The sequence below is a fragment of the Callithrix jacchus genome, chromosome 1 (genome assembly GCF_049354715.1).
Source record: "Callithrix jacchus isolate 240 chromosome 1, calJac240_pri, whole genome shotgun sequence".
Lineage (NCBI taxonomy): Eukaryota > Metazoa > Chordata > Mammalia > Primates > Cebidae > Callithrix > Callithrix jacchus.
The window spans coordinates 171,674,726-171,696,951 of record NC_133502.1 but is presented as its reverse complement, the minus strand read 5'-3'; the positions used below and the strand labels follow the sequence as shown (position 1 = coordinate 171,696,951).

The 22,226-nt window shown below is 37.6% G+C and overlaps 1 protein-coding gene across 14 annotated transcripts in view; it reads right to left on the bottom strand.

The window, feature by feature from the left end:
- Positions 1-22,226, bottom strand: part of RABGAP1 (RAB GTPase activating protein 1) — a 181,766-nt gene that overhangs the window by 36,625 nt on the left and 122,915 nt on the right. For all 14 annotated transcript variants that reach the window (XM_078375632.1, XM_035256796.3, XM_078375643.1 and 11 more), the window contains 2 exons: positions 5,593-5,706; positions 1,169-1,243 (listed from right to left, as the gene is read on the bottom strand). In XM_078375632.1, coding sequence (XP_078231758.1) covers positions 1,169-1,243; positions 5,593-5,706 — 189 coding nt within the window. The remainder of the gene's footprint in view (positions 1-1,168; positions 1,244-5,592; positions 5,707-22,226) is intronic.

The following is a 22,226-nucleotide window of genomic DNA, read 5'->3' as shown; positions in this document are numbered from 1 at the left end:
TTCATAGTACCAATGAAAGTAACAAATTATATGCTTGTGTGATTGTTTACAGTTAGTTGGATTCACCAGCTCTGTATCCATGAAGATTGAGACCATGCCTTTATTTACCTCTGATCTTCAGTACAGTACAGTTCACAACAGGTACCCAAAACTCTTTGCTGACATCCCCCATGTGTTATTCTTGCCAAGCATTTTAAACTGAATCATAAGAAAATAAGACAAATCCAGAATGTGGGGCATTTTATATGACAATTTGTCTGAATTTTTCAAAACTATCAATGGCATGAAATAAAAACGGCAAATGAGTAATATAGATTAAAAGAATAAAGAGAAATAATTCAATATCTGAATCTTCATTAGATCTTGATTAGAAAAAAAAAGCTACTCTCTGGAGTAGACAATTGGGAGAAAATTGAATATGTATTGTGTATTAGACATTACTGAATCAATGTGGAATTTCTTGGATGTGATCATGGTATTATATTATGGTTATGATACACAATTCCGTTGCTCCCAGAAAGCATATGTAGGATCAAGTATTTAGGAGTCTAATTGTTATTTACTTAAAACAATTTTTTTTAAGTAAAAATGAAAGTATGTGTTTGTGTGCATGTATGGAGAAAAGAGAAAAAGAGAAATGTAGAAGGAGAAAAATAAAATAAGCAGTGTGGAAAAATATCAATTGGTAAATTAAATAAAGACTATTCGTCTTAACACTGTTTAGAGTTTTCTGTGGAGTTGAAAGAAAATAAAAAAGGTGGGGGGAAAGGTGTTTGCTGAGTGAATGAATAAAATGGCACTAAAAGAAAGCCAAACTTTCTGCGTTCCTCCTAACCCAATACATAAATCTCAAAGCAAGTATTAATGACAGTGGCTACTTTAGAGAAGATAAAATGTCCCCAAGGGTTCAACCAACATCAGTCTATCCCATCATCCTAGTAATAAAAAGGAAGTCTACCCTTGTATTAGTTTTCAACACTGCCGTTTATTTTCATCATACATCTCCTCCACAACATTAAGTTAATTTAAGGAAAAAGTTTCCAGCTATAGGAGGTAAAATTCATGCCTAAGAGTCTGTCCAAACCCAATATAGAATCATGCTCAAGCCTAAGGTTAGCATAAGCTGAGGCAGGCTGTGTTAAGTGGTAACAGAGACCTAATTACTCACATGGAGAAGGAGCACAGCAGCAAGAAATGACTGGCCCTGGCAATAGCCAATCTCTTCATCATACACAGAATAAGCCTGGAAAAAAAAAGAACACACACACACATACAGGAAATGTGAATGAATGTGGCCACTTGAATATGGAACCCAGGAGGATGCTACCTACTCTAGGGCAGCATTTTGACACACAATAAATGATGCCAATACTTCTCTCCAATCCTAAAATGAATTCAGCTATCACCATTCCATCTCCTGTGATGAAGGAGAAGGGAAGATTAAGTAAAAACCACTCCTGCACTAAAAAAAGTTTTCGTGTTTCCTTGTTGTTGTTCAAGCTGTTCCCTCTACTTGGGATGTCCTTTCCCGCTCTCTGCCTGAAACATGCACTCTTCCTTCAGTCACCAAGCTTGTATCAATTCCCCCAGAATAAATCCCTCTCTTCTCTGCCTCTATGGCACCTGCTACACATGCATGGTTATTATTGTATTATTACCATGCTGCATTTTATTTTATTTTAAGAGACAGGGTCTTGTTCTGTTGCTCAGGCTGGAGTGCAGTGGTACAATCACAGCTCACTGCAGCCTTAATCTCCTGGGCTCAAGGGATCCTGCCCCATCAGCCTCCTGAGTAGGGAGCTGGGACCACAGGCATGTACACCATGCCTGGCTAATTTTCAAAACTTTTTTTATAGAGATGGAATCTCAATTATGTTGCCCAGGCTGGTCTCTAACCCCTGGGCTCAGGCTATTCTCCTGCCTTGGCCTCCCAAAGTGCTGGGATTACAGGTGTGAGACAATGTGCCTGGCCCACATTGCACTTAGAGATAGGGTCTCACCATGTTGCCTAGGCTGGTCTCAAACTCCTGAACTCAAGTGATCCTCCTGCCTCAGACTCTCGAAGAGCTACAATTATAGGTGTGAGCCACCAAGCCTGGCCCCTCATTGCATTTTAAATGTCCATCTTCCCTGCCAGATGGTAGGCTTTGTGAGGGACACAGTGATGTCCCATTCAATCTAGCCAGCACCTCATATATAGCATGCACTCACTAAACATTGTCAATTTTACTAATTTTTCTTTCTGGGAAAAGCTCTTTTGGCAAAGACACCAAAATATAATTCTTTCTGCAACACCAGTAATAACTTTTCTGATAAGTGAGATGACTCTGAAACCATTTGTGGGTTCCTCTGGAATTCTTACTTTTATTTTTCTTGGCAGCAAATGATTACTACCCATCTCCTCTGAACATCACTTTGAATAGAACATTGACATCTAACATTCTTCACGGTTTACTCTTTGGTTTTTTAGTTATTTTTCAGAGTTCTGTTTTTTGACTAATATTTGTAGTTCTCATGTAAATGTGGTAGAATGGGAAATTCCTATAGTTTCAAGATGCTATTCCTTGTTTGACAAATTTATTTCTTAGGAAACTCCCTTTGTTTTTCACCTATTTTTTGTGCCAAGGTTCCTCTGTGACTCAAGAAAGCAACTTAGAATTGGGTATGTTTAGAATATATATCTGTTAGCAAAATATGATGCCACTACACATCAGATGCTAGTCAAGTTAATATGCAATCAAGTTTTATCACTAGTTTCTGGTGAAACTATAGCTTTAAAAAATAGATATATTATGATCATATATTCATAAATTTGCATAGAATTCAATGTAATCTTATTATACCATGCGCATTTCATCACAGCTTATCTGATAAGGCTACCCAATGAGAAACATACATACTTTTCCAGAGACAAGATGTGCAAAGAGGGCTTTAGAAATGATCAGTTTATAATACAACAATGCACCACTTTTCTACCAAATTAGTAACAATTAACAAATGTTAATGCCAGTATTAACACTGTGTTAAAAATAAGTAATAATATATGCGAACACAGCTCTTTGGAAAACAGACAATGACTTTGAAGATATCCATCAATAGTTTATCAGTTACAAAACAACAGAGGCTTTAGAATTAAGTCAGAGTCAGGCTAAAATCCCACAACTGCTAATGTCGAAATTGCTAATGTCTTTTTTTTTGTGAGACGGAGTCTCACTCTGTCACCTGAGCTGGAGTGCAGTAGCATGATCTCAGATCTCTGCAACCTCTGCCTCTCATGTTTAAGCGATTCTCCTGTATCAGCCTCCCAAGTAGCTGGGATTACAGGCGCCCACCACCACACCCAGCTAAATTTTGTATTTTTAGTAGAGATGGGGTTTCACCAGGCTGGTCTCTTAACTCCTTACCCCAAGTCATCCACCCACCTCAGCATCTCAAAGTGCTGGAATTACAGGCATGAGCCACTGCACCTGGCCTAAATAAGGATCTTGAGCACGTAACTTACTTTATTTGTAATATGAGAACAAGCCTAGTATTAGTATCACAGAGTTGATTGTATTATTCTGATTTAGTCCTCTCATTTAACATGCTCATCAAAGAGCTTCACCAATTATATATTAATAATGACAAAAAATGCAGTGAATTTCTATAGGTAGAAAATGGAGGGGAACATATTTTTAAGGCTGATGGAAGATACTAAAGGAATCATATACGTATGAAATATCATACATTTGGAAAGCGTTTTGAGTGAAAGTTTCATGTTGGCTGTAATGAAATCTGGGGAAGAAAAGACATTTCACTAATTCATCAATACTTAATGAACACCTACTATAGACCAAGCACTGTGCAAGCGTTACAGATGCTACCATATCTAAGAAATGACCCCTGCCCTTGAAGACGTCACAGTTCAGTAGGGAAGTCAGACAAGTGAATCAACCAGAGCACAGTGAGAAGTTCAATGTAGTTAATGCATAAAATATTTGGAGAAGCAGCAATAAGAGGTAATTCAATATATTATAAAATATCTTCAACACTAAGCTAAGAAATCTAGGGACATGAACTAAGGAGTTTTCATTTAATTCCATGGGTTATAAAGTAGCAGTTATAAAGACTTCTGTGAAGGCCACCAAAATGATCTAATTCTGCATTAAGCAAGGAGCAAAGAATAAATAGGCTAGAACCCAAAGGCAGAGCAGTTTTTGTAAAAGTGCCAGCAACGTAAGATACTGGCTTGTACCAGGGCAGTGAAGAGAGAATGAAACTGAGAGAGACATCAGTCATATCTAACTCAACCTAGACAAAGACAGGACTGAAAAGTAACAGAAATAACTGTCTCCAGCAGGAAAAGGGTATGGGTGAAAAGGAGGACTATGTTTAATTTAAAAAGATACAACTTAATGTAATGTGGGTCTTGTTGGATCTTTTTTTTTTGAGACGGAGTTTCGCTCTTGTTACCCAGGCTGGAGTGCAATGGCGCAATCTCGGCTCACCGCAACCTCTGCCTCCTGGGCTCAGGCAATTCTCCTGCCTCAGCCTCCCGAGTAGCTGGGATTACAGGCACGCGCCACCATGCCCAGCTAATTTTTTGTATTTTTAGTAGAGACGGGGTTTCACCATGTTGACCTGGATGTTCTCAATCTCTTGACCTTGTGATCCACCCGTCTCGGCCTCCCAAAGTGCTGGGATTACAGGCGTGAGCCACCGCGCCCGGCCCTTGTTGGATCTCGATTCTAACCAACCGTATAAAGACACGTAAGGATATTTGAATATGAAGTAGCTACTAATTGTTAAAGATGGGTAATAATCTTGTTTTTTAGAGATGTAGGATCTGGATGTCTCAGATTTGTTTTAAAGTACTTCAGGGAAAAAAAAAGAGAGACAGATGAAGGAACTGTGACAATATGTTGTTAACTACTGAATTAGGGTGGGGGTTATTAACTGTACTTACCAATTATACTAATCATTATACTAATTAATGTTTATGTTTGAAATTTTTCATAAATAACCATGTTTTTAAATGAACTCTATTTTTAAACCCATACATTTGATATACTTGACAGACATTTACATGGAGACTAATTGCCCCCTGGATATTTAGACCTTGAGTTAAGTTAATGTAGATTTGGGAACATCTGTACAGTGGTGATAGCTGAAGCTTTGGGGGTAAAGGGATCACTAAGGGAGATGGAGTAGAGCTAGCAAAACTACCAAGCGAGCACCCAGAGAAAGGTCTCTGATTTAGGGGCAGGTTGTATGAGATAATATGATGAAGCCAGTGAAGTCATGAGAGTGAGCCCATAACCAAGAGGGTAGACTGCTAGTGAGGAATAAGCTGAACCGAGAACTGAAGAGTTAGAAGAGGGGTCCCTGTAAGACATGAATCATAAAAAAAAGAAAATAATTAGAAATATCTCATTATTTTCTATTCTTTAGTGAATCTAAAATTGTATTCTCACATTTGACTTTGCAATATCTTTTCTCTCCTTTTTTGAATTCTTGAATATCAAATACAAATTACACTTTATAGTTGCCTTCATAATTTCAAAGCAGAACCACCACTCCAAATTGAGTCTTTTTTTTTTTGACATGAAATACCTTGCATATTTTATATAAGGAATCTTGTCCATCTCCTCCTGTGTCCTTAAAGTAGTCATGGGCTGGGAATGTTCGGTTAATATCCCGGGTAATAGCACTGTCCTGGGGAGACTCCTGTGGAAACATAAGGAAAGAGAGGGTTTAGTTAGGTTAATCAAGTAAATTCTTATTCAGGTTTATACAAGGTCTTCTCGTTCACACGCTTTAAATGTTGCAAGGACATATATACACACATACGTATGCCCATAGATAGTTACTGCCTCTTCAGGGACCAACCACTCAAGCAAAAGCAAATGTAAAGAGGGAAAAAGATGAAAGAAAAGCAACCTATTTCACTCTATACACTTCCATATTACACTCCACCCTTACTGCAAAGAAGTGCAGCTGGTGACCCTTCTATTGTAAGATGGAAAATGTGCTATTCAAAATGTATTTCCCATAGGAAAATACTCAAACTAATCACAAAAGGAGAAGGTAAAATGCTCCCAATAGAAAAACTGCTGCTTTAATTGATGCTTTGGAATGAAGCCCATATGCCAGTTTTCAAATGAAAAAGAGTAGTTACTTAATTGGGGTTTGTCCTAGGGGCAAATGGCATAACAATGTACAAAGCAATCTACTCAGTATGAAACAAGACCACCAAATGCCAAGGAATTCAAACAGGCTATGGGAAAATATTCTTCACTTTTTCCAATGGACAAAAACTGTTTCCTCTTCTATGATGGTTAACTAAAACTGAACAAATGTCAATAATGTCAACAAACCTTTGTAAAATATACCAAGCACCCAGCTATTTCTAATATTCTCCCCTTGTTAAGTTTCATTTGGTGACATAGTAAAGAACTAGAACACAGAAACCTGGCCTTCTACTGTAACAATGCAGTGTCTTCATAGCTAATACAATAGAGTTGATTATCCTTGGTAAGAATGCATCATGATCAGCATACTATAACGTGATTCCTCTGTTTTAAGATGAAAAATGAAAGTGATGTTCTTCTCTTGTCCAATAATTTGTCTAGCCTTTTGGGCAATCATGTTCCCAGGGCCATGAATATTTTATAGTTGTGGGATCTGAACTAACTTTAAAGCCAATGCTCTTTCTTAAACAGAAAACTATTTCTACCTTCAAGGACACTGCCAAACTGCTTTTCAAAGAACTTTAGTGGCGTATGTTACTTAGAGTTATTAACACAGTCTGAACAGTTAATGGCAGTTCAGGACTGTGGTGCTCTTCGACAAAAGGAAAAAATCCAAGGGAGAGCTAAGACTACAGCAGCTAATTACATGGTGGCAGCTTCCAGACTGAATTAGAACTGGGAGATGAAGGTATCTCCAATAAGTGGGAAGTGGGGATAGACAAAGAGGGAGAGAGAGAAAGACAGAGAGCAAGTGCACACACAGATTTTGGGGAGGGTAAGGAAGCTAGAATGGTAGGGTAGAGTGCTAGTGAGGAATAAGCTGAACAGAGAACTAAAGAGTTAGAAGAGGGGTCCCTATAAAACATGAATCATAAACAAATGACAAGCTGGACACTTCATCAAAATTTTAAAATCTTACTATTGAAAAAATTGTTTAAAATATGAAAAGTCATAGGCCAGGACACAATACCTACCTACAAAACCTATCTGATGATAAAGTTAGAGTTGTATCCAGACTATGTAACTCTCAAAATTAATGAGACAGATGACCAATTTTTTAAAAAGTGGGTGAGTATAAAAGATTGAACAGACGGTTCACTAAGGAAGATATAACACATAGCAAATAAGCACTTGAAAAGATGTCAACATTACTAGTCCTCAGGGCAACAAATTAAAACCACAATGAGATTGCACTATATACCTAGAAAATGCTAAAATTAGAAGTGTTGGCAAAGGATAAGAAACAACTGAACTCCCATTCAATGCAAAATGGTATAAACACCTTGGAAACAGTTTGGCAGTTCTTACAATAGTAAGCATATACTTAACGTACAACCCAGTGATTCCATTGCTAGGTATTTTACCAAAGAGAACTGAAAATATAAATGCATGAAAAGACTTAAACTAAAATGTTCACAGTAGCTTTATTCTTAAAAGCCAAAACTGGAAACAATCCAGAGTGAACCAGATGAATTTAGGAATTCTATAAAATAACAACAGAAGCTCTAAAAGATGCTAAGAACGACAGACTGTGGTTTAAGACAACCAGAAGGCTAGAAAATTAAACTGAGAATTGAGAGGAATGTGGAAACCTTCAAAATATTTTACACCAGTTTTATCAATCATATCACACTGATGATGGAGATGACAACCTAAAAAAGGATACAGTTATTAGAGATATGAGATTTGGGCCAGGCACGGTGGCTCACACCTGTAAAATCAGCACTTTGAGAGGCTGAGGTGGGTGGATCACTTGAGTCTAGGAGTTTGAGACCAGCCTGGCAACATGGTGAAACCCCATCTCTACTAAAAATACAAAAATTAGCCAGGTGTGGTGGTGTGCACCTTAATCCCAGCTATTCAAAAAGCTGAGGTGCGAGAATCGCTTTAGCCCGGGAGGCACAGGTAGTAGTGAGCCGACATCGCACCACTCCACTGCAACCTGGGCAACACAGCGAGATCTGTCTCAATTAAAAAAAGAAAGAGAGAGAGAGAGATGAGATTTGGAAATTCAACTGCATATAGGATGTAAAAAAAAAAACTGAAAATACTCTTCATAACTGAGCCAGTTCTTATCAATCTGCCATCCCTTATCCATTAATTATAGAATTATGAGGGAATGAATGGGCAAAATATGCCCTTAAGAAAAGGTCAGTTTGAAAATTCACTCAATTTTTGATGTCTTCAAGAATGATAATAAATTGAAGAGTTCCATGTGAATAATTTGCTTAAAATATTTGGCTGTAGGAAATATGCTGAAGAACTTGGAATAAATTCATTTGACTTGCTGGAGGCCACGCCATACAAAAATGATGCAGAAATCCTAATAATGATGAATGTATTAAGATCCTATCAGAATGACATTAAATTTGAAAAGGTTCTGAAAATAAAACAGCAACATTATGGATGATCTCCTAAGAGAATACAGCAAAGAGCTTTTGGAAAACATCCAAAGCAAGTGCTTATAAAATTAAGCTTTACAAATATATACTCCTTTTATTTATTTATTTATTTTTTTTGAGACAGAGTTTTGCTCTTGTTGCTCACTGCAACCTCCGCCTCCTGGGTTCAAGCGATTCTCCTGCCTCAGCCTCCCGAGTAGCTGGGATTACAGGCATGCACCACCACGCACGCCTGCCTAATTTTTGTATTTTTAGTAGAGACAGGGCTTCTCTATGTTGGTCAGGCTGGTCTCAAACTCCTGATCTCAGGCGATCCGCCCACGTTGGCCTCCCAAAGTGCTGGGATTACAGGCATCAGCTATTGTGCCCGGCCATATTCTTTTTATTTCTAAGGTGTTAAACATAAATGTAACTGATGTAGACAGGCTGCCAATGCAACACCATTAGATAACACCATTCATGACCAAACTGATCAAGTCAACCAAATACATCCTCTCAAGGATGCTGTAGTTAATAAAATGGCTTAACAGACAAGCTTTTACAAATGTACTTAAGGTAAGAGTGCATAGATGGAAACTTTAAAAGAACAGGGAATGAATGGCAGAAGTGTCAGTTGTTATGTTCTGAAAATTACTGCTGTTATAGCAGAGGTGAGTTTTTTTTTTTTTTAATCAACTAGTTTTGTGTTTTGGCTAATTCATTTATCCCAAGAAAAAGACCTGTAATCTCCAGAAGAAAACGAAAATGCAATAGAATTGTGCAGTATTGACATCTTAAAAACTTTCCTATAAAGGGTCAGGTAAAAATTTTTCACTTTGCAAGCCATTCAGTGCTGCAGTTATTCAACTCTCCCCTTGCAGAGCAGCCATAGACAATATGTAAATAAACAAACAGACATAAAGTTTTGTGTCCTAACAAAACTTTATTTATAAAAGCAAGAGAAGGCCAGACACAGTAGTTCATTCCTGTAATCCTAGCACTCTGGGAGGCCGAAACAAGTGGATCACTTGAGGCCAGGGGATTGAGATCAGCCTGGGCAACTTGACAAAATCTCATCTCTACAAAAATACAAAAATTAGCCAGCGTGGTAGCATACACTTGTCTTAGCTATTTGGAAGGCTGAGGCAGGAGGATCCCTTGAGTCCAGGAGGTGGAGGTTGCAGTGAGCTAAGACCTTGCCACTGTGCTCCAGTCTGGGCGGTAAGAGAGACAGCCTGTCTCAAAGAACAACAACAACAACAACAACATACGAACAAACAAAAATGAGAGGTAAACTGAACTTGGCCCTGAGGTGGTAGTTTGTTAACCCTTGTTATAAGTATACTACAACACAGTAATTTGTAATGGTCAACATGACCAGAGAGAAGATTTTTGTTATTATTTTAAATATACTAACATGTTATTGATTAATTTTATACATGCTTTGCTCTCAGAAACTGTCACAACCTGCTATAATTTGAAATGTGCATCTCTTTGAACATTTGTACTTTTTTTTTTTACATAATAACGAATGTTAAAAATGTTTGCTGCATTTTGCAAAAATCTGTATATTCCTCTATATACAGTGTAGTAAAGGTTTAAATAAAACACTGTAAATGTAGTGGTATACAGTACCTGGCATTTCAAGCAGCAACACAAACAGTAGATACAGCTCACAGATTATAAACACATACACTGACACACATGAGACTGGCTAAAGTAAAAATACCAAATGTTGGTGAGGATATGAAATTACTGGAACTCTCAATGGTTGCTAATGGGTGTGTAAATAATATAACCACTTTGGTAAAGTACATGGCAGTTTCCCACAAAGATAAATATATATCTAACTACCATGACCCAGCAATTCTATTCCTAATAGCCTAATTTGCAATAGCCTAACTAGAAACCTCAAATGTCTATCAACAGAAAAAAATGATAAATTATGGTGTATCTATCTAATGGAATACTACCCAGCAATAAAAATGAACCTCTGATACACAAAACAACACAAACACATCGCAAAAACATTATGTTGAGCAAAGCCCACGGTAACAGAAATCAAAATGTTTACCTGGGGGTGGGTGGAAAATCAACTGAAAAGAGGCATTAGGGAACTTTCTGAGATGACAGAAATGTATACATTTTCTTTGATTGATGTTTACACAAACAAAATTGTCAAAACTCATCAAAATGAACACTTAAGGTGTATGTTTATTATATGTAAATTATACTACACTCACAAAAACTGTAATCTCACATTCCCTACCTCCCCTCACCAATGGCAGCAGGTTTTACCACCTTGTTTCTGATACTAGCTGCCATGAATGATCATTGATCTGGAGATCTTCTCTCTGCAGCGTCTGGATTATGTCTTTTCCGGTCCACTTCTACTGCACCCAAAGGCAGACCCATGCTTCACCTTACCAAGACTAATGTAAGAGCCTAAATGATTGTCTTAGTCGCTTCAGGCTACTCTAACAAAGTGTTACAAACTGGGTGGCTTATAAACAACAGGAATTTTTTTAACAGTTCTGGAGGCTGGAAATTCCAAGATCAAGATGCTGACAAATTCAGTGTTTGGTGAAGGCTCACTTTATGGCTTATAAGTGGCATCTGCTTATTGTGTTCTCATATGGGGCAGGGTAGTTCTTCTTTAAATCCCATGCATAAGGACTTAGCCCTCATGACTTAATCACCTCCCAAAGTCCCCATCTCCTAACAGCATCACATTAGTGATTAGGTTTTAACATATGAATTTTGGGGGGACATAAACATTTAGACCATAATACTGACCTTCTTTTATCTCTTTACTTCTACCAGCACAACCATGTCCAATTAATTTTTCTGAAAAGCATCGGTCAATCAGATCTTTTTGCTGGTCATAAACTTTTATGGGTCATTATTATGCCTCCTTCTCCATACTGACTATTTCACAAGTAGAGTGAACACAACTCTGATTTCAGAGTACCAGCTGAACCATATAGTAAGTAGAGTCAAGGCTGAAAAAGGCACCCAGGACATTTTGCTGTCTCTGAAATGCATGCTGCAATATCCTGAGGATCTGGGGCTTGGTGGGGGAAGACTGGAGCATTAGGAAGAGGAAGGCCTGGCTAGGCACAGTGGCTCATGCCTGTAATCCCAGCACTTTGAGAGGCCAAGGTGGGCAGATCATGAGGTCAGAAGTTCAAGACCAGCCTGATCAACAGAGTGAAACTGTGTCTCTACTAAAAATACAAAAATTAGCTGGGTGTGGTGGTGCACATCTGGAATCTCGTACTCGGGAGGCTAAGACAGGAGAATCACTTGAACCTGGGAGGCAGAGGTGACAGTGAACCAAGATCACACTACTGCACTCCAGCCTGGGCAAGAGAGCAAGACTCCATCTCAAAAATAAAAAATAAAAAGGAAGAGAAAGGCTTTTAAGCCCAGATTATATATTCCAGTTCAATGTGCTGCTGGTGGCTCCCATTTAACAAATTAAACCTTGTTTTCCACTTGTCACAATTCTTTGTATTCATATTTCTTTGAAAACTTAAAGGGGGTGACTGGCATGGCAGAATTTGGGCATTGTTGGAAGTAATTCTATTTAAAATTATACTCTAAAATATCAGCACTTCTTAAATTTATTCACTAAACAAATACTGAGAATTAACACATCATGCTAAAATCCAAATCTCTTCCTCAAACATAACCTGAAATTAATGATCTACTTTATGGCATATTAAAAGGAAAAAAAACCCTAACTTTTGGCTTTCTTAGTATAATAAAACCTTTTTGTTTTCTTATTTTAATAAAATTGTTTTTGCTTTTTTGTAATAATAATCCTAAAAGAAAAAAGAAGAATTTTACCATTCAGATCTAACTATGGCTAATATTTGGTTGGCATATGTAAAACCTTTTAGGTTTTAACCATTTATTTTTATAAAACGAGTTTAGATTTTAGAAAATTTGTTTTGCTAACTATAAAATATTTTATTTTTTCATACTATTTGGCCATCATCCTATCTCAGTATTTTTAACGAACAGTAACCTGTCACATGCTTATGCCATAATTTACTCTGCCAAAATCTCCAGCTTTGGGATATACAGCCATTCTACCCCTTTCGTTATAAACAAGGCTGTAAAGTAGAGCAGTGATTCTTAAGGGAGAAAAGACAGTTTCCACAGTCACTCCATTTCCCTGAAGATTCAGCATAATCTTTGTTTTTGGATTTTGAGTGAGTGACCCTGCTAATTTGCCCTCCAGAAAAGTTGTACCAATTTACAAATCACATCGGTGCCCCTCTTAAAGCAATTACTCTGTTTTGGAATGGTCATTTGCATATTTGTCCTATGCTCCTTCTAGTCTATATGTAACTAAATATTGAATTCTAAAGTTGTAAAAAATTGTACATAAAGTTTATTGACTCCATCCTATTCAAACGCATGATTTGCTGATGTCAACATTTTAAAAGGTATTACTGGCCAGGGGCAGTTGTTCACGCCTGTAATCCCAGCTCTTTGAGAGGGTGAGGTGAGCGGATTGCCTGAGCTCAGGAATTTCAGACCAGCCTGGCCAGCACGGTGAAACCCCATCTCTACTAAAAACACAAAAAAATTAGCCAGGGATGGCAGCGTGTGCCTGTAGTTGAGCTACTCAGGAGGCTGAGGCAGGAGAACTGCTTGAACCCAGGAGGCAGAGGTTGCAGTGAGCTGAGATCGTGCCTCTACACTCCAGCCTGGGCAAAAGAGTGAGATTCTGGCTCCAAAAAAAAAAAAAAGGTATTACCATACATACATTTGCTTGCTCTGTTAGTTGATAGGGCCTAGAAGCAATAATACATAGCATCTATATTTTGATATCTAATACCATTTACTAACAAAAGGAACCAACCCTCCTGGGAGAAATGGCTGATTCTAGGATGAGGGCAGGAAACATACAAGGTAGCCTGGAACATCTTGTATTGGCAAAAAATAAGAAAGTGCTTCCCTTCACCCCTACCACAAAGAAAACAAACCTACATTGATGGGGGTATGTCAAAGGGACACAGGAGTCAACTCAAAGAGTTCCCAATGGTTAAAGCTGGAGCAATTTGAGCAACAAAATAAACTGGGTTATGTAAGTATAAAAGAAATGGCTGGGTGTGGTAGCTCACGCCTGTAATCCCAATACTCTGGGAGGTCGAGGTTGGCGGATCACCTGAGGTCAGGAGTTCGAGACCAGCCTGGCTAACATGGCAAAACCCATCTCTACTAAAAATACAAAAATTAGCTGGGCATCACTAATTACAGGCTAGGCGCCTGTAATCCCAGCTACTTAGGGAGTTGAGGCAGAAGAACTGCTTGAACCCAGGAGGTGGAAGTTGCAGTGAGCCAAGATTGTGCCATTGCATTCCAGCCTGGGGGACAAGAGCAAAACTCCATCTCAAGGAAAAAAAAAAGAAAGAAATATCTGGCTGGGCATGGTGGCTCACACCTGTAATCTCAGCACTTTAGAAGTCCAACGTGGGAGGACTGCTTGAACCAAGGAGTTCGAGACGAGCCTGGGCAACATGGTAAAATCCCGTCTCTACAAATAAATAAATAAAACAAACAACAACAAACAACACAACAAACAAAACAAACAACACAAATTAACCAGGCATGGCAGCACAGGTAGTCCCAGCTATTCAGGAGGCTGAGGTGGGAGGATCACTTAAGCCTGGGAGATAAAAGCTTCAGTGTGCTACGATCATGCCGTTGCATTCCAGCCTCTGTGACAGAACAAGACCCTGTCTCCAGTCAATCAACCAATAAAAGAAATATCCAGGAGTCTATACTTATATAAATAAATAACTGGATAAATGAGGGAGAAATGTCCTATGCAGAAGAATCCCCAATAATTTATGTAGATACCTTCAAGGAAGGGGAGCAAACCTCCCCACTCCTTAAGTGTGCGCTGTGCATAGTGACCTCCTTCAGAAGAGTACAGTACAATAGGACATAGTGGGGAAAAGAAATCTTATGGTGGAGAAAACTGACAAAGATGACCTTAGCCAGATGATCGAGGTCAACAACAGTGATATCACACTGATTGCATGTACCCTTGATGTCATGAAAATGGCGCTTTACCTCTCTATTCTTCCTCCTCAAAATTCATGACTTCATGAAAAAATTAGACAAATTTAACTTGAGAGACATTCTACAAAATACTTTAGCAGTATTTCTTAAAACTGTCAACATCATCAAAAACAAGGCAAGCCTGAGGGGACTCAAGATGGCGCTGTGAGAACAACCCAGGATTGGAGCCCGCGTTGAATCCGCAAACGGGACATGGATGAATCTGGAGAACATCATCCTCAGCAAACTGACACAAGAACAGAAAATGAAACACCGCATATTCTCACTCATAGGTGGGTGATGAAAAATGAGAACACATGGACACAGAAAGGGGAGTACTAAACACTGGGGTCTACTGGGGGGAAAAGGGGAGGGCCAGTGGGAGGGGGAGGTGGGGAGGGATAGCCTGGGGAGAAATGCCAAATGTGGGTGAAGGGGAGAAGAAAAGCAAAGCACACTGCCATGTGTGTACCTACGCAACTGTCTTGCATGCTATGCTCATGTACCCCAAAACCTAAAATCCAATAAAAAATTAAAAAAAAAAAAAAAAAAAAAAAGAAACAAGGCAAGCCTAATAAACTATCACAGTCAACAGGAATCTAAGGAAATATGAGGACTAAATGAAATGCACTATCCTGGATGGAATCCTGGAGCAGAAAAAGTATATTAGATTAAAACTAAAGAAATGTAAATAAAGTTTGGCCCAGCTAATTTTTTGTAACTTTTTTTTTTGTAGCAAGGGGATTTCCCCATGTTGGCCAGGCTGGTCTCAAACTGCTGGTCTTGAGCTCCTTCTCTCAAGTGATTCGTCCATCTCAGCCTCCCAAAGTACTGGGATTACAGGTGTGAGCCACTGCACCTGACCTGTATCAATATTGAGTTATCAATTATAATAAATATACCATACTAATATAAGGTGTTAATAGTAGAGTTAATAACAGAGTATATGGGAATTCCTTGTACTATTTTTTACAATATTTCTGTAAATCTAAAACTGTTCTTATAAATAAAGTTTAATAAAAGAAAAAATGTATTACTTCCTTATTCTACAATATGTAAATTCGGACTTAGAGAAGTTAAACCACCCAACCTCACACACAACTTATTAACATACTCAATAAAATGCTGGACTAAATTTGTGGAATAAAATTAATGAAATGAACATTGTGGACATAAGCTCTATAATAATCAAAGGTAGGTTCTATTCATGTGGTTTACTTGTAGGTGGTTTCTTTCTTGTCCCCAATTACGATGCTTTTTTGAGTGTATACAATAAAGCAATGGTGGAGCGCTATTACTTTCTTAAATTTGAAGGCTCTCCTAAAATAGTTTGTGCAGATTAAAAAAAAATCTAAGAAAATAATAACATTTATGCTGTTTTCTTCTCTCTAACTTGGTTTTAAAAGTTTAGCATGACTTAAAACCACAGTGGAACCACATTCTCTAATCTTTCTGGATGACTATTTTTATACCTTACTGTGAGAAGTGGCCCACTGGGTATTTTCTCAGGATTAACAAGGTACTGGGAACTGTAGGAAACCCTCTGAATACACATCCCTTTGTAAACTAAAGTTGAAAAATAGAAAGCTAAGAATGGCAGGAAGAAAAAGAGAGTCCCCAAACAAAGAAAATGCAGTGGAAGGCTGCCATGAGAAATAACCAGCACAGAAAAAATTATTATTTCCAAAGTAGCTTGTTGCCCAAAGAAAAAATTAGTTCTTAAGACTAATCCAGAATGTTACAAATGCTTTATTAAATGCCATCGTATAATATTTAAGAAAACAGAATAAACCAAAAACAATGCCAAAACCTACTCCAATACATTATGCCACCTCCTATCTTTAACATATACTTCACAGGAATAAAGTAACAATTTTTGGTTACATTTTCTTTTTAAAAAGTCAGCTACTGCTTATCAGAAATAATTTTAAAGACATAATTTTTTAAATCCCCCTAAACAGATGGGACAAAAATTCAAAAGAAGGAAAATGAAATTGAAAGTATGCTATGCTTAATATAAAATAAATGAGGACCAAAAATCTCCCTGTGGTAAAATAATTCTCTCTTAATTACATAAATGAAATGACTCATATCATTTCATTTCATATGTTTGGAAGCAGAACCAGCTAAGTGAACAAAATAAAGAATGAGAATAAGACTGTTAAACCTACGAAAACAGACGTCTTATATTTGGTTAAAACCAAGATGGTCCTACAAAAGTCTGCAAAATCTGGAAATTTTATTTCAGTTGGCCATGTCACATCTCAAGCACTTCTAATTTGATAGAGCCAAGAAAGGTGACAAAGAAAATGGTAACATTATTTTGTCTCTTAATAGCTTTGTCTTTTAAAATTAAATACTGAACCCATCTAAAGGGATGCCTCACAAGGATTATGACAAAATAAAAAGAAGGTGTGTATAGTATTCTTAGCCTGAGATTTAATAAACAGACTTATGGGTTTCCATGCTGTATGCAGAGTTTTTTGTTTTGCTTTGTTTTGTTTCTACGAGACAGAGTCATACTTTGCTGCCCAGGCTGGAGTGCAGTGGTGTGATCTTGGCTCACTGTAACCTCCGACTCCCAGGTTCAAGCAATTCTCCTGCCTCGGCCTCCCGAGCAGCTGGGATTACAGGCACACACCATCATGCCCAGCAAATTTTCTGTAACTTTTTTTTTTGTAGAGATGGGGTTTCCCATGTTGACCAGGCTGGTCTCGAACTGCTGGTCTTAAACTCGTCTCAAGTGATTGGTCCACCTCAGCCTCCCAAAGTACTGGGATTACAGGTGTGAGCCACCGCACCTGACCTGTATGCAAAATTTTGTGTAAAGAGTGTTCAGGGTTTTAAACATATTCACCAGAAAGTTAAGCTTTATGAAGAGAGAGATTTCTGTTTTGTTCATGTATATCTCTAAGCCCAGAGAAAAGTATCCGACACACAGTAGACACCCAATAAAAACTTTTTGAATAAATTAATTCTCAAAGAGATAAATGACAAATAGTAAGGTTCAGAGCCACTTATCTGAAAGATCTAAAAGAAATTTTCTATTCCTAGATGTACTTTCACAGATACAAAAATAATTATTTAAGTAACAAAATGTAGGTCTATCTTAAAAACCTTTTGAGGTGGGTTTATTTAACTCCCCCATTTGACAAATGAGGAAAAAAGTTAAATCACTTGGCTAGAAAGTGGGAAGCTAGGTCTGGAACCCAACTGGTCTGGCTTCCTAGCTCACCTTCTTAACCCAAATGAACATACTATAAAAGTGAAAATATTCTCTTATCAGCATTGAATTGCATTTATAACTTTTTAATATATTTTAAAATACGTTTTCCCTTCTAGACTCATAACTAAAACTGGTATGACACAGACTTCGAAAATAAGCTTTTCTTTTTACTCATTTGAACATGCTTCCCTGTATGAAGGCTGCTCAGTGTTTATGAAAAACAGAAATAACTAAGGCCCTAATAACACGTAGCCAGAGAAATATAAGACACTCTTAAATATAAAACCAAGATGAATAAAATCACAACATGTGGCTCTTCTGTAAGTTTTTCTAAGAAAAGGCAGTCTCTAAATGCTAGGGGGCATGTATCTTAATAATTTCATATCTTAAAAAACAAAGTAGTATTCTTTTAAATGTTCTGAGTTTTACTCTTTAAGGCTGACCACTAGATAGATATATTTTTAGATCACAGTATCTTGGCCTTTCACAGAACTACCTTCACTAAATTGTGGTATCTGCATGTTCTAAGACCCTGTCAAAAAAAGAAAGAAAAGAAAGAAAGAAAGAAAGAAAAAAAACAACAACCAAAAAAACCCCTGCTATTGAAACGTTGTATTTCATGGTGGTGAGGACATCTCCTACCATTTTACTGAGGGTCCCCATCAAAAAAAAGTTTCTCCTAAAAAATTATGCATATTTTTCCCCATGGAAATGATCCAGTATTCATTTCTGCTTCGGCCTCCGGAAAGCTGAGAATAAATTTGCAGCTCAATCTTACATAACAAAAAGGACTTCATAGCCTGTGTATCAGTAATATGAGTTACAGTGTATTTGTATAAAACAAATTAAAACCCCTCAAAGTCAATTACATAGTCAAATCAGTAAGAATTTAAGAAATAAGTATCTGATTGGTGGGCTCACTTAACACTGACACTACAAAAACATCTTCATCTTAAATTTAGCTCTGAAGAACGTAATTATATAATACAAACACACTGTTACTTGTCCCTACAAAACCAGCAACATTGCTCTTTAAGTCAGTATTTTCAACTAAGAACCATGGGACCTCTCTGTCCTGTGGTGCTGTTCTTCCACACCAATGCAACAGCAGGAATTTTAGTGAAAACTGGATTTGTGTGTAGATACCGCTTTGTATATTTACCCTGGTGATTTGCTCTCAAAGGCAAAAGCCATACTTGCAGTAAAACTACCATTGATTAACAATTAATAACAATTCAAAACCTGGACCAAAAAAGGAACAGGAAACTGATCTCTATACATTTAAACATCTCTATATATCTAAACATATGTTTAAATATAGGTATTCAGTAACTAATGCTTTAAAATTTCTACTCCAAATCTCCAACACATCACACAGAACAGACTGGAATTAGATACCCATGAACATGGAGGTAACTAAAGGCATTTCTGAATCTGGCCACAATAGTGTTAGAACTGGACTCCACAATAGAGACTAGAGTTGGACTTTTGACAAACAATGGAGACAATGGACTTTAGGTGCTCTACTTAGATCACAATGCAATCAACAGAACACAAACTCTAGGGCCAGGGTGTTCTGTCTCTGGATACTGCCTTTCCTACTTACTAATTTGTGTGACCTTGGGCAAGTCATTTAATATGAACCTTACCACTCCTATCTAAAACATGTACGCAATGGTCCCTGCCTCACAGTTTATGAGAAGCAAATAAGACACTGCATGGAAAGCAGGTGGCTTAAGGCCCAGTGTATCAGTGCTAGCTCTTTCTTACCAGACTTGAGATTTATGATGTTGGCATATTTCCAACCCTAGAAGAGAAGCCAAGGGACAAAATCTGTATTTGGCAAGTTTTCCTGTTTGGGACTTAGTGCCCTGTGGGGGATCTGCAATTAGACAGTATACAATTCAGAAATCTCTTGAATGTTATGAACATCACAATTTATCTTAATCAAATGAAATTATTAAAAAATTTGGTAGCAGAAAAACTACCTGAAACATAAGTGATGCAGTAAGAGTATTTTGCTTTTTAGCCTATGAACCATACTAACCAAAACACTGTAGAGCTCAATATTAAAAACCTTTGCTGATTATTTTTTCTTCCAAAATCATTTCTGAGAGGCAAAAATCCATCTAGGTTTTTCTGTTACCATTATATAATTTAGAAAGGAGCTCTTCCATGTCAAGAAAAGTAAGCATAAACATTCCAAATGACTCTACTCCTTTATTTTCTTTGCCCTTCCAAACAGCTTACTCCAAATATGAAAAACAAAAAACCCACCATATGCTGTATGATTGAAATGAACAGAACCATTACTACATCAGACTCAATAAGATGGCTCTAGAAGTGTTGCCAAATAAGCTCCTCTAACTTTAATATATACTTTAGAATTATATCAGCTGACTGATCATATAAGTATTATGTTCAATCTATACCATACAATGTAACAGAAAAGTAGATGACTTCCTCAGAAAAGACAACTCTTTATTTAATAAAATACTGTACTGCTATCACATTGTTTCAATCCAAATATGGCATTTTAGTGCCATTCTAAAAATAAATCTAAGTCCCATGTGATATGCAGCCTTTTAGCTATGTTCATTTCCTTTTAGGGCTCAAGTTTCCCACAGGAAAATTATTCAATGTTTGGCAAAACAGTCTCAAATCATGTATAGATAAGGCATAAACGCTAACTGCACTGTCAACCTCTCTTCCTGGTTTGCTATTGTTGATTCTCCTTCAAAGCAATCTATCATGGAAAGGATCAAGAAGCAGGAAATACTCAAGTAGCTGACAAAAGTGAACACACAAAATGTCATTTTGATGAAAGAGGTGGTGATGGTCAAAGGGGGAAGGTAGTTTATGAGTGAACTAGGAAGACATGAAATTATTATATGCAAAGTCGTATTCCAAACAAATGTTTCTGATAACTACGACGAACTTCCAAATATTTATTTCATTGTATTATTACCAAGTAAACTGCATATCAAATGTTCTCTTAGTATAGTTTAATATAGTTAAATATGAATTGTATTGTTTGACTTATTTGTTTTTTTTTTTTTGACTTATTTGTTTAAAAATTTTGTAAAGCATTATATGCTATGGAGAAAATATTCTCAAAATCACCTACTAATAATATATAACACAAACACACACAAGAGGACCAAGTCTCATATTCCTCAAGTTACGTTTTTGCATAATCAAATCAATGGATTAAATTATTATTTCTAAGAAAACGTTTATAAATGCTTCAAAATGCTTAACGAATAGTTTTACTTTAAAAAGTCAGCTTCTTCTGAAATAAGTCTCAAGTCAGAGGTTTAAGTGTGCCTACTGAGTAGCAAAAATATGTAACAGTTGACCAGGCATCATGGCTCACGCCTGTAATCCTAACACTTTGGGAGAGGCCAAGGTGGCCAGATCACCTGAGGTCAGGAGTTTGAGACCAGCCTGGCTAACGTGGTGAAACCCCATCTCTACTTACTAAAAATACAAAATTAGCTGAGTGTGGTGATGCATGCCTGTAATTCCAGCTTCTCAGGAGTCTGAGGCAGGAGAATGGCTTGAACCCCAGGAGGCGGAGGTTTGCAGCGAGCCAAGATCGTGCCACTGCACTCCAGCCTGGGCAATAAGAGCAAAACACCCTCTAAAAAAAAAAAAAAAAAAAAAACAAAAAACCAGCAGCTGCAAAATGGCTAGATATATTAAAATATAACTTTATAATTCCATGGGAGTTTCTTGCTCTCGTAACAATTAACAAATATTAAATGAAAATCTGTGTTGGAATGATACTGGTCATGCCACAACTCCATCAGTGAATTGCTACACTGTGTTAAGAATTCTCTAAGAGGTCAGCCAAGCATGGTGGCTCACGCCTGTAATTCCAGCACTAATTAAAACGTTCTCTTGGTCACCGATAACAACCTCAACTACTTTAAGTTACTAGACGGCTGGGCGTGGTGGCTGACACCTGTAATCCCAGCACTTTGGGAGGCTGAGGCGGACGGATCACATGGTCAGGAGATTGAGACCATCCTGGTCAACATGGTGAAACCCTGTCTCAACTAAAAGTACAAAACAATTAGCTGGGTGTGGTGGTACACACCTGTAGTCCCAGCTACTCCGGAGGCTGAGGCAGGAGAATTGCTTGAACCCAGGAGGTGGAGACTGCAGTGAGCCGAGATCCCGCCACTACACTATACCTGGGTGACAGTGCGAGACTCCGTCTCAAAAAAAAAAAAGTTACTAGACAACCTATGATCTTCCTTTTTTTTTTAAGCAAAAATTTCACCCTTCAATCTTACTAGTAGT